Source organism: Hemicordylus capensis, chromosome 2 (assembly GCF_027244095.1).
Source record: "Hemicordylus capensis ecotype Gifberg chromosome 2, rHemCap1.1.pri, whole genome shotgun sequence".
NCBI lineage: Eukaryota > Metazoa > Chordata > Lepidosauria > Squamata > Cordylidae > Hemicordylus > Hemicordylus capensis.
In genome coordinates, this window is record NC_069658.1 from 228,175,746 (window position 1) to 228,189,304 (window position 13,559).

General features: G+C 44.8%; 1 protein-coding gene across 1 annotated transcript in view; it reads right to left on the reverse strand.

Annotated features, from left to right (window-relative positions):
- The window catches only part of LOC128341677 (zinc finger protein 420-like), a 31,547-nt gene that overhangs the window by 13,275 nt on the left and 4,713 nt on the right, over window positions 1-13,559 (reverse strand). The window contains exons 3-6 of the mRNA XM_053288084.1: window positions 13,015-13,138; window positions 8,701-8,780; window positions 8,408-8,534; window positions 6,107-7,440 (exon numbers count right to left, since the gene is read on the reverse strand). Of these exons, the coding sequence (XP_053144059.1) occupies window positions 6,107-7,440; window positions 8,408-8,534; window positions 8,701-8,780; window positions 13,015-13,138 (1,665 nt within the window). The remainder of the gene's footprint in view (window positions 1-6,106; window positions 7,441-8,407; window positions 8,535-8,700; window positions 8,781-13,014; window positions 13,139-13,559) is intronic.

The following is a 13,559-nucleotide window of genomic DNA, read 5'->3' on the forward strand; positions in this document are numbered from 1 at the left end:
AGACCTTAACCTTAAAGGACTCAAATGTAAAATTGCCAACCTCCTTGCAAAAATATCTAACTTATCCTTACAATCAGGCTCTGTACCAGAGGATTGGAAAGTAGCAAATATAACACCAATTTTCAAAAAGAGATCCAGAGGCAATCCGGAAAATTACACGCCGGTTAGTTTAACGTCTATTCCAGGTAAATTGATGGAAAGCATTCTCAAGGATAAAATTGTTAAGCACATAGAAGAACAGGCCCTGCTGGGGGAGAACCAGCGTGACTTCTGAAAAGGTAAATCTTGCCTCACCAACCTTTTGGAGTTCTTTGAGAGTGTCAATAGGTGTGTGGATCAAGGTGATCCAGTTGACATAGTATACCTGGACTTCCAAAAAGCTTTCAGCAAAGTTCCTCATCAAAGACTCTGGGGGGGGGGGAATTAGCAGTGGGATAAGGGGACAAGTACAAGTGTGGATTGGTAACTGGTTGAAGGACAGGAAACAGAGGGCAGGTATAAATGCAGAGCTTTCACAAAAGTGGGGTGCCCAAAAGATCTGTACTCAGACTAGTGCTTTTTAATTTGTTCATAAATGATCTAGAAGTTTGGGTAAGCAGCAAGGTGGCCAAACTTGCAGATGACACCAATTTAGGGTAGTGAAATCCAAAAAAGATTGTAAGGAGCTCCATAAGGATCTCTCCAAACTTTGGGAGTGGACGATAAAATGGCAAATGCAGTTCAGTGTTGGCAAGTGTAAAGTAATGCATATTGGGGCAAAAAAACCCAACTTCACATATACGCTGATGGGATCTGAGCTGTTGGTGACTGACCAGGAGAGGGATCTGGGGGTCATGGCAGAGAGCTCATTGAAAGTGTCGACTCAATGTGTGGCAGCTGTGGAAAAGGCCAATTCCACGCTAGGGATCATTAGGAAGGGAATTGAAAATAAAACTGCTGATATTATTATAAAACTATGGTGTGACCACACCTGGAGTACTGCGTACAATTCTAGTCACCACATCAAAAAAGAGGGCATTGTAGAACTAGGAAAGGTGCAGAAGAGGGCAACCAAAATGATCAGGGGCCTAGAGCACCTTTCTTAAGCAAGGCTACAACACCTGGGGCTTTTTAGTTTAGAAAAAAGACGACTGCAGGGAGACATGATAGAGGTCTATAAAATCATGCATGGTGTAGAGAAAGTGGATAAATTGCTCTCTCTCTTGCATAACTCTAGAACCAGGAGTCATCCCATGAAACTGATTGCCAAGAAATTTAGGACCAAGTCCTTTTTCACATAATGCATAATCAACTTGTGGAATTCTCTGTTATAAGTTGTGATGATAGCCAGCAACCTGGATGGCTTTAAGAGGGGTCTGGATAACTTCATGGAGGAGAGGTCTATCAATGGCTACTAGTCTGAGGGCTATAGGCCACCTCCAGCCTCAGAGGCAGGATGCCTCTGAATACCAGTTGCTGATAGAATACCAGTTACAGGGGAACAACGGCAGGAGAGCAGGCATGCTCATACCTCTTGCCTGTGGACTTCCCAGTGGTATCTGGTGGGCAACTGTGTGAAACAGGATGTTGGAATAGATGGGCCTTGGGCCTGCACACAAATGGAATTTATTTATTTATTTTAGAAAAAACCCTGCCATTGGCATGTCCGTAAGTGGAGAAAATGTCAGGAATACCTTGGGAACTGAGAAAACATACCTCTGACAGGTATGATGTCCAAACCCACCTAAGTCTGGTGCTTGATATTCTCCCAACCTCTATCCAACTTCCATAACCAAGATTGGAAGATGGGTGGAAATGTTGGACGTTGAGCATGGGGACTATCCTTGGGCAGATGCACACATCACACCTGCCAGGAACATGTGCTCTCTGTTCCCAACGTAATTTATCCCTGACATTTCCCCTACTTACAATTTCCTGCTGGTTGGGATAACTTAGGCTGATATGGGGATATGATGGGAAACGAGAGAGCATGATCCTGGTGGGCAGGACGTCCAAAACCATCCAAGTTTGGTTCCCAAGATTTTCTGCTTAACATTCTCCCAACCTCCATAACCAAGATTAGAATTTGAATGAAGAATCTTGGGAGAACACTGGGTGGAATGAATGAATGATCTGTGACTGAAATAAAGATTTGTTCATTGAGTGGAAGTTGTGGGGGCCAGGCTTGGGCAGATTCGGACATCACACCTGCTTGGGGCATGCACTCTCAGTTCCCAACATACCTCTGGCATTTCCCCCACTTACATACTTCTCAGCAGTCGTGTGAAGCCACCTTAAGTTATATTACAAAAATGCCACAAAAACAGACAAAACTGACACATTTGTAAATAAATGGGTTTACTGTATTAACCATTGGAATATAGTATTTATGGTCAAATTTACCCATATTTTAGAATGTGTATGCAGTTAAAGTGGATTAATTATTTGTATGCTCAACACTATTTAATAACAACTCAATATTAAAACATTCTACACATAAAAGAACACAGATTCCTGTTTTTGTTTCACAGGCTAAAAACCTCATGGTGGTTTATGATATTCTAAATTTTTTAGTGTTATTTGATATTTTGCATGGTGCTCTGGGGTTGCTGAAGGGTAGAATATAATTGTAAAAATAAAGAAAAATAGAAAATACCAAAAATATCCCTCAACAGATGGCTGAATTCTGCCAGCAAGGAGGCTTATTATTTTACCAGTTTTATTCTAAACCATGATGGTCAGAGTGTAAGATCCAGCTAATCAGAAATGCATGGGATTGATCATTCTGAATGACAAGCCAGTTCAGAATTCATGGTCTAGTTCCTAATAATTTATTTTTTCTTTATTTCTATAATTGTAAGCCTAGTCTGAGCGTGCCAGCCTACAAACATACCACTCTGAACACACCTGATCTCATCTGATCTTGGCAGCTAAGCAGGGTAGAGCCTGGTTAGTACTTGGATGGGAGAGACAGCATGTGTGCGTGGATGAGGTGATTCTTAGGAGTGGCCCAGGAGCTGTGGCCTGGGCTTTGATCCAGCTGGCCATTTTTGGACAGAGGATATTAACGTGACCGCCATGTCTTTTGGGGCTAGAAAACCAAGAATCTTTGGGCTTGTCCCGCACAGGGCTGTAAAGCAGAGCATAAGCTGCCACATGAGGCTAAAATGGCACGATTTTGAGAAGATTCAGAGGATGTGAGGCAGGTTTGACTCAGGAGGACTCTGGAATAAAATTTAATTATATGACATTCTGAGGTAATTCTGAGAAGAAAACTTCTCAGGAGGAGTCCACAGAACAATTGCTACTAACTGTCATTTAATATATATCATGCTGTGAGGGATTATCTGAGGATTCAGAGGCAGAAAGTTCACCTCAGGAGGAACTTCAGCCCATTCTAAGGCCCACAGTTCATTATTTCAGGAAACTGATCAGCAGATGAGGAGGAGAAGGAGAAGAGCAGCAAAGTTCAGATCTCAGCACCATCCTAAAGGGATTTGGGCAGCTGGGTGTGTGTGTATTAAATGTATATCCCACCTTTCCACTTGTAAGGAACACTCAATGCAGCCTGCAAATATAAGAAACAATTACAAAAATAATAACCCAAAAGTCCAAAAAGCCCCAAAGGCACCAACAAAATCAGCCAGATATATCAGAGCAGTTTAATAATTTATAAAAAATATTTAGGAGAGTAAAACCCACCTTCAAAATAGGAATACCACTATAACAAAGAGAGAAAAACCTCAAAAATGATACCCATTTAGTTTTGTATAAAAACAAAAAACGCTTCAACTCTAGAAACACAACCATAAATGAGCCACCAGACAGGAGAATGCCTGTTTAAATGATAAAGGCTAACCCAATGAGAAAAAGTTACTAAAATTATGCCCACTGAAACAAATTCATTTCAGCAGGACTACTCTGATTAATTTTTCTCATCACGTCGGTCAGGGTTGGGCAAACTTGGCCCTGTAGCTGTTGCTGAACGACAACTCCCATCATTCCCGGCCACAATTTATTATCCAAAATGATGGGAGTTGTCATTCAACAACAGCTAGTTTGTCTGCCTCTGATGCAGTTCAAAATCCTTAGGGCTCAATGAGAACGTATGATGAGAGAACAGGCAAAAGTTACTGGATTCTTTTACAATTATGTCCCACCTTTCTCAATATGAGACAAGGCACGACACTCCACAACCTGAGCACAACTGCTGAGAAAGCCATCTCCCTTGTCCCAAAGGCCTCACCTATCCACACACTCTCTGCCCCTGCCTTCCTTTGGCTCCTCTTTCTCCAACAGCTGCCCCTCAGAGATCCTAGCCAGAGGCACTCTCCTCCTGACCACTCAAGTGGAAGCCAGTGTGAAACTGGTTTCAATCCATCCAAATTCACTGTGGATATTGTAGAGTTCTGCCTCCCAGGAATGGGGAGGGTTCTCTTGGCTTTATAGAGGTGGCGGGGGTGTGTGTGGGGGGAGCTCGCTGCTGCCAGTCTTATGAGGAACACAGATGGGTCATCAGGTCCCTTTGGGCAACATGGGTGGGGCACATTCCTCTCTCTCTGCCTTGGAAACTCCCGCCCTCCATCCATAGGCTGCACACCACCATCTGGCAGTTCCAATCCTGCCACCCCACTTCCTGCCTTCAATCTTTCTTCCCTCTTTTCAGTGTGTGGCTCTGCCCCTTCCCAAAGACACTTGGACCTCACAGGATCCCAGGAGTGGCCTCCTTTGAACAGGAAAGGATGGGGCAGCAGCCAACAGTCACAGCCCCAACTTTTATCCTGACACTTGCTTTGTAACCATTAAGCAGAACTTCATGGAGAAGCAAAGAAGATCTGCTCTATTCTACTTGTTCTTGTAAGGAACAGGAAGGGTTGGGGGCGGTGAGAGTACCGTAGCCACACTGAGGCTGGGGATACAAATCATCCCCCCTCCCAAATAACAGAAGGCAGCTTCATCACTGCTTGGGGGGGAAGCAGAGGCGGGGGGATATCCACTCATCCCACTTCTCTTGGGCAAAAAGGTTTCTAGTATTCTTTCCAGCACTTATTTGACTAGAGACAACAATGGGAGAAAATAGGCCCCTGTGCCCCACAGGATGCAAGTCTCTCTCAAGCCACCAGAAACACTCAAAAGACTGCCTCCCTCTGTTGGATCATAATCAGAGCCGGACACAACTGAGATATAGTTGATTAAGAGGACACCAAACTCTGCAGAGCATTGGGCTGAGAGCCTCAGTCTAAATCAGGCTTCCCCAAACTGCGGCCCTCCAGATGTTGCTGAACTACAACTTCCAGCATACCTGGCCACAAAAAATTGTGTCTAGGGATGCTGGGAGTTGTAGTTCAGCAACATCTGGAGGGCCACAGTTTGGGGAAGCCTGGTCTAAATAAACTCACCAGGACCTGCCAGGTTGCCTTCTAGAGAGTGGGTGGGTACAACAGCGACAGCCGTTGTGTATTTACTGCACCCAAGAAGCTCAGAGTGGAATAAATGGGTTCCCAATGGCATTTTATGCTAACAACCCTGTGAGGCAGATGAAGCCAAGAGACAGCAATTGCCATGTGTCCCTCTTCCGTGCCATTCATGACTGAGGATGACTTTGAATGTGGTTCTCCCCAGTCTAGGTCCAATATTCTAACCACGACGCCACACTCTCAGTGGCTTCCTGACCCCAATCCCCTCTATCTCAGCATGTTGCTGCTGTTTCTAAGTAGCACCCCTGCACCTGACAGAGGAGCCCCTCTATTTATGGGTCAGCCAGCCCCCATGCAAAATCAGAGACTTGCCTTTATTTCCATAGAAATAGAAGCGGCACTATATTCTGCTAATATACTGGCAGACCAGGAGATAAAGAGGCACATTTCACTGAGAAAAAACTATTGGTTCCCAATCCCCTTTCCATCACCATGCCTGAAAAGCAGCCTCGAGCCCAACACTTTACTTGGAACTGCCTTTCAGACATTCCTACCAAAAAATATATGCAGGAGCTTTAAAGCTGTGAAAGGAGAGATAAGTTGCTGCCCCCAACAGGCTCACTCTCTAAGAATTTAAATGAACTCTCTCGTACGTGAACTTTTTTATGTCTGTTTAGGTGACAGCTCCTCCTGAAGCCCATTCCACACACTGAGCATTGATATGGTTTCTCCCCTGTGTGAATTCTTTTATGAGAAGCAAGGCTTGAGCAGTGACTGAAACTCTTTCCACACACTAAGCATTGATATGGTTTCTCTCCTGTGTGGATTCTTTGATGGGAAGTAAGGTTTGTGTTCCGACTGAAGCACTTTCCACAGTCTAAGCATTTAAATGGTTTCTCCCCTGAATGGATTCTTTGATGGAACATAAGGGCTCCCCTCTGGCTGAAGCTCTTTCCACATTCTGAACACCAAAATGGTTTCTCTCCTGTGTGGATTCTCTGATGGGCAGTAAGGCTTGACTTGTCACTGAAGCTCTTTTCACACACTGAACACCGATATGGTTTCTCCCCTGCGTGGATTCCTTTATGTGAAGCAAGTTGTGAACTCCTCCTGAAGTCCATTCCACACACTGAACATTGATATGGTTTCTCTCCTGTGTGGATTCTTTTATGAGAAGCAAGGCTTGAGCTATGTCTGAAGCTCTTTTCACACACTGAACAATGATACCGTTTCTCCCCTGTGTGGATTCTTTGATGGGAAGTAAGATTTGTGTTGCGACTGAAGCACTTTCCACAGTCTAAGCATTTAAATGGTTTCTCCCCTGTGTGGATTCTTTGATGAAACATAAGGTGCCCTCTCTGGCTGAAGCACTTTCCACATTCTGAACACAAATATGGTTTCTCTCCTGTGTGGATTCTCTGATGGGCAGTAAAGCATGACTTATCGCTGAAGCTCTTATCACACACTGAACACCGATATGGTTTCTTTCCTGTGTGGTTTCCTTGATGCAAAGAAAGTTGTGAGCTCCTTCTGAAGCTCTTTCCACACACTGAGCATTGGTATGGTTTCTCTCCTGTGTGGATTTTTTGGTGGGTAGTAAGGTTTGAGTTATGTCTGAAGCTCTTTCCACATACTGAACAATGATATAGTTTCTCTCCTGTGTGGATTCTTTGATGGGAAATAAGGTGTGATCTATATCTGAAGCTCTTTCCACAGTCAAAGCATTTATATGGTTTCTCTCCTTTGTCCATTCTTTGATGGGAAGTAGGCTGTGAGGTCTGGTTGAAACTCTTTCCGGACTCCGAGTATTCATATTTTGCCTCACCTGTATTAATTTGATGTGCACTGAAGCTTGATTTGCTGGTTAAGACCTTTGCATACCGAGGATATTTATTCCTTCTGTTTCCTTTATCATCCATTGTGTGGACTGGAAGTTCATGCACGTCAGAGCACAGAGAAGCAACATGTTTCTTCACCCACTGATGTTCTGTTTTTGTTTTCCTTCTCTGCAGTCCATCCTCTCCTTCACTCTCCCCTCCATCCCCTGCAGGAATAAAGAAAGCCTCCTGATAAGGGAAAAATGCAACTCCAAACGAAACTCAGTTTACTGCTGTTTGAATAAAGCAATACAGGAGGAGTCTTCTTTGGGAGGCATATCCTGCTACATACTAAAAAGCCTGTATCTGAAAGCTGGACTAATGAAGTCCCTGTGCAGAGTTGCAGGCCCAGAAGAAAACCATATAGCTGTGCACAGTGTCTAAGCTGCACTCTTGTGCAAATGGTTCCTGCAACATAACTGGATGAAAAGCTTCCCTGGGAGTGGGTGCAGCACAGGCTGTGCTCCTTGCTGCATAAGCACAAGGATATTTCACTCATGCAACACTAGTCTGGAACAACAGCAAACCATAATGTTAAAGGAAAGAGTTGGGCAATCCTAGTGCAATAAGAGGAGAATGTTGTGAGTCTCTTTTCTAAAAATAAATAAATAAAAATCATCTAGCACTAGCTTTGGCCAGAGAAGTGGTTTTTTTCAAGTTCAGGGGGAGAGGGAGAGATTAGATATGAAGAAGTCCGAGCAATCACTCCAGGAAACCTGTCTGCAGACTTTCCGATTTCTAAGGAAACCCTCCCTTCCAATGAGACAGGGGTTCCCAACCTGTGGTCTGAACTCCCATCATTCCCACCCACAATCAGTTGGGAGTTGTCATTCAGCAACATCTGGAGTACCAAAGGTTGGGAACCCCTGGGTTAGGGACTCCTTTAAAGTCTGAACTAAGAGCAAAGATGAAACCAGATCCCCCACTTACAGGCGAATACCAGATCTGGAGGCGGCAAGGGACAGTCCCCACCACTCCAAGATAATGAGATCACAGAGCTACTGGAGTGTTCTCTTTAGCACTTTACATACGTGACCTTCTACATCCAAGACCAGCCCCAAAGATCTTCAATGACAGCCCTGCAGTTCACTACTCTGGACCCACAACAGAAGCAAAGGGAAGGAGGAGCCTTACCTAGAGAGGCCAGATGCCCGCGGATTTCCTCCATGACTTCTTGGTGCAGAGCCCTTTGGTCCGGATCCAGCAGAGCCCACTCCTCCTCTGCGAAGTGCACAGCCACCTCCTCAAAGGTGAATGGACCCTGACAGAAGGAGGAAACATCATGTTGTCACAGCTCATGTAGCAATCCAGGTGGGCAGCTTGGAAAGCCTAAGCAAGTGAGAGAGGCAGATTCTTCCAGGCCCAGGGAGATGCTCAGGGGCCCCCAGACTGTGCCGCCCTCTTCTCTTGCAGGATGCCTTCCCTACCTGGTCCAGCTGCACGGAGGCTGTGCCCACTCTGCCACAGAGAGAAGGCCTGGGACGAAGAGTCAGTGTGATTTTGCCACCTGTGGAGGAGACCAAAAAGGACACAATAGACCTTGCTCATGGCCTGTCCTCACCTTTAGCAATTTGTTGTGTTAACATTTTTCTACCTTGCCTTTCAATCTAAAACTTCCAGGAGGACTAACACCAAGAGAGCTGGTCTTCTGGTAGCAAGCATGACTTGTCCCCATAGCTAAGCAGGGTCTGCTCTGGTTGCATATGAATGGGAGACTTGATGTGTGAGCACTGCAAGATATTCCCCTCAGAGGATGAAGCCGCTCTGGGAAGAGCAGAAGGTTTCAAGTTCCCTCCTTGGCGTCTCCAAGATAGGGCTGAGAGAGATTCCTGCCTGCAACTTTGGAGAAGCTGCTGCCAGTCTGTGAAGACAATACTGAGCTAGATAGACCAATGGTCTGACTCAGTATATGGCAGTTTCCTATGTTTCCTATCTTAAGAATCTATCAGGACCACATAAACCTTTAATACACATTAAAATACAATGAAATCATAAAGACAGATTCAATCAGGCACCATTAAAAAGCCAACAAGAATAAAAACATCTTCAGTTCCTGCCTAAAGGTGACTGGAGCAGTTGCTTGATGAACCTGGCAGATGTAGCAAGTTCTAAAGATGCATTATTTTAAGAATATTGATCTGCCACTTCCAGCCCAGTGCTGCTCTGGATGACTCACAAAAAGAAGAGATCACAATAAAATGTAAAAGGAAGAGTAAAAAAAGTGAGACACTACAACCGAGAAGGCCCTGCTCATAAGGTGGGAGAACTCAAAAGGGAGCCTCCAAAGAAGATGAAGGTCACCACACGCTCATAAACGCCCAGGTGGTTGTTCACAAACTTAGATTGTTTTGAGCTTTAAAGGGCCAGACCATACTGAAGGGGTAACTTTTAAAGCCTTGAGCAGCCTGGCACCTGTGTAACTCAAAGATCATTTTCTCTCCCCATGAAGATCCCCTGGATAGGCTTTGCTTCACATCCCCCAGTTTAGCATGTTTAGTCTGAGAGGAATAGAGAAAGGAGAGAGTGTGTGAAATACGAGACCCCACAACTGAAAAGGCACTGCTCAGTCAGAAGGTGGGAGGAGAGCCTCCTAAAGAGGATAGTAAAGTCAGTCTGGCTCTTAAGTGGTAGAGGGTCCTTTTAGAGATTTAAAGGCCCAAACCAATACCAGATATGTGGGTTTTCTGGAAAATTTTACAACTGGAAAACTTTGTGGATTTTATTTTATTTTTTAAAGAAAAGCTTCCATGCAATTTTCTCATTTGCATAAGATTTACATTATTTATTTATTATATTTGTATACCGCCCAAAATGTATGTCTCTGGGCAGTTAATTTTCTCTCAGAAATTTTTACTATGCACATTTCCCAGATACTCTAAAGGGAAAGGGATCCAATTTGCCATTTTGTTTAATCTACAGATTTAGTGGGTTTTTTAAAACAAAAAACAAAACACCATATTATCTTCCTACAGTGGCCAGTCCTCAGTCCTTTCAAATGGCAACTTAGAAATTGCCAAGCTAGCCTCATATTTGCACTGGCTTTCATTCATTGTTACTAGCACCTTTTATGAAACAAGGAATGTTAGGAAATGGAAAACTCTCCACAGAAACCTTAAGTATGAGGGAATTTTCCAGATAAATTTCTCTTTTGGAAAATCTTCCACTTCACAGCTCTGACCAGCACTTTGAATGAGAAGAACAGCCTGGGACCTGCATATCTGAAAGCCAGGTATGCATACCTTCCTCCACAGGCACCTCCTCCCCACTCATGAATTTCCCCTGGGAAGGCCTTGCTTCACCTCCTTCCCTCCTCCCACCCCCCAAATTGGTCCTCCTGCTTAGATCTGAGAGGTTCTGGAGATCTCTCAAAGCTCTCACCCTTTGGAAAGTTCTTTCTAGAGAGATGGGAAAATCTCATCCATAAAGAGCTTCTGCCCCAGATGAAAATATTAGGCTTTGCTAAGACATCCACTGTTTCCCAGTTTTTCTGCTTATTGAATTTTACTCTACCAGTCTTTGCATTGGGATATGTTATTTGGAGGGCACAGGAAATGAAGCCATTTTGATTTTGGGGAGGAGACTGGTCTTTTGCAGGAGGTGACTGGTCTTATGGTAGCAAGCATGAATTGTCTCCTTTGCTAAGCAGTCTCCAGCTTGGTTTGCATTTGGACAGGGGCGTAGCAAGGTTGGAATGGGCCCAGAGACAAGATTTTAAAATGGCCCCCCCCCCACTCAAAGTCCAGGGCCTCCGCACACCCCAGGCCCCCAAGGATTTAAGTCTGATATTCCAAAATAAGTATGCTGCCTGGAAATACATTTCACTGAATACACACACGCACGCGTCACAATATATAGTGATATACATTGAGTACTATACATTTGTTTTACTTTTAATGCCTAGAACACACTAGAAAGATGAATGATTAAAATGGCCCCCTCGCTGCAGATTAGCAAAGGAGACTTTCAACCATGCAGGGTGAGCCTATGTTTGTTTTCTCAGAATTCTGAACAAATTCAGTCAAGTTCGATTCCAGGAGGTTTTTCACAGGAGGCTTTTAAAGCCCTTTAACACACCTCTCCTCCTCTGGAATGGAGGTGCTGCATTCACATGTTGGCCAGATTTACTCTGAAGTCCCTGCAAGTTATTGGGGAGCAGTTCACACACAAGAAAAATAAAATAAAAGCACAAGACATGCTTCACAGTTCTCACTCAGACCTTCTGGGTTGCAAAACAACTTGAACATAAGTGCATTTATAAATGAATGAATGAATGAATAAAATAAATATAATACTGTTTCTTCCAGAAGTTTTTGTAATTTTCTGCCATGAAACAAGCCACTTATAGGACTTTTTAGATAGTTTTTTTTTAGCCAGCAAATTTTCCAAGCTGTTTAAAAATAAATATTTCTCAGTCCCCCCCCCCCCATATCCAAGCCCTATGGCAAGCAGATGCCTATATATCCGGGGAGGGGGGGGAAGGTAACCACAAAAAGGAGTTCACACTCTACCTGGCAAATGCTGGGCTGGGCAGGGCAGCAAGGGGTCTGCTGCAGAGAACAGTGGTGGCCACTCTGGCTGCCTCCTCCTTCCTGGCTGGCTTGGGCCCTACTCGAGTTCAGGCTTCACTGCGGCCTACACGGAGGCCTCCGTGGAAGCCCCGCCCACCCGCCGATCAGCTGAGAGGCGGGAGAAAAGGAGCTCTTTGCAGCTTGTCTGCTGCTTCCATTGCAGGCCAGGAGAACAAGCTGGAGAGACGTGAACAGGGCAAGTGGCTGAGGGGCCTTGGGGCTGGGCAGGGGGCAATGGGGAGTCACGTGAGGTGCCTCTGGGGGGTCCCTCCAGGCAGTGGGGCCCCCAGACAACTGTCTCCCCTTGCCCGATCGTTGTTACGCGCCTGCATTTGGATGGGAGACTACATGAAAGTGCCATAAGATATTCCCTTTAGGAGAATGGGGCCATAGCTCAGCAGAAGAGCACCTGTGTGCTTGTATGCAAGAGGTCCCAGGTTCACTCCCTGGCATCTCCAGATTGGGCTGGGAGAAAATCCTGCTTATAACCTTGGAGAGCCACTCCTAGTCAGTGTAGACCAGGTTTCCACAACCTGCGGCCCTCCAGATGTTGCTGAACTACTAACTGAATCATTTATTTGATTCTCTACTGCTGCTCTTTGTACTATGTATTGCTTTTATCTTTTGTTTTAAATTTTTAATCAGATTTGTTTAATATTTTTCACTTAATATTTTGTGTCTTTCTTACCATCTTGTTTTTAAATTTTGCTGTAAACCGCCTTGGGATTGTTTTAATGAAAGGCGGTATATAAATCTAACAATCAATAAAACTACAACTCCCAGCATCCCTAGCCACAATTTATTGTGGCTGTGTATGCTGGGAGTTTTAGTTCAGCAACATCTGGAGGGCCACAGGTTGGGGAAGCCTGGTGTAGACAATTCCGAGGTAGATGAACCAATGGTCTGACTCATTTTAAGGCAGCTTCCTATGTTCCTAAGCTAGGTAATATATTCCCCACAAGTAGATGAAATAATAAAAGTATCTTCCCACACTGAATCTTGGGCATAATTCAAAGTGCTGGGTTGGAGGAAGAGCTGGAAGTGTTGAAGCTAAACTAGGTTAAAAGGTTGGGTTTAAGCTCCCACATCCCCCCCAAGGGGAATGAAAAAACAGCCTATGGATTTCAGGAGGGAGGGAGACCATGTTGAAATACACTCCCGATTCATTCTTACCCAGTGAGGTGGCTCCTCCACCACCTTTTTCCATGATCTTTCGGAACAGCGGCTTCTGTCTGAGGTCCAATGGAGCCTTCTCTGTCTTGCAGAAATTGGTGTGCACTTTTGATAGCCTCTTCCCCTGAAAGACCAGAGGGCAAATGGAGAGAGGGATTCAGAAATGGTTTACCTCTAGGAATACTTTCTCCCTTGTGAACCCACACATACACCAACGCTTTCCTTGGGGAGACTGCTCCATGTTCCCTCACTGTCTAAGGTACTCGGGACAGGGCCTTCTCAGCAGTGGCTCCAAGAGTTTTCCACTAAGGAATCCAGAATAGTGTTCATGGTTATATTTATCCTCACAACAACCCTGTGAGGTAGGTTAGGCTGAGAGATAAGTGACTGGCCCAGAGTCACCCAGTGAGTTTCATGGCTGAATGGGGATTTGAACTCGTATCAGAACTCAGATCTCCCTGGTCCAAGTCCAACACTAACCATTACACTGGCTCTCAATATCGTACAGCAGTAGTCCCAGGGAGGTCACCTGTGCTCCATCTCTC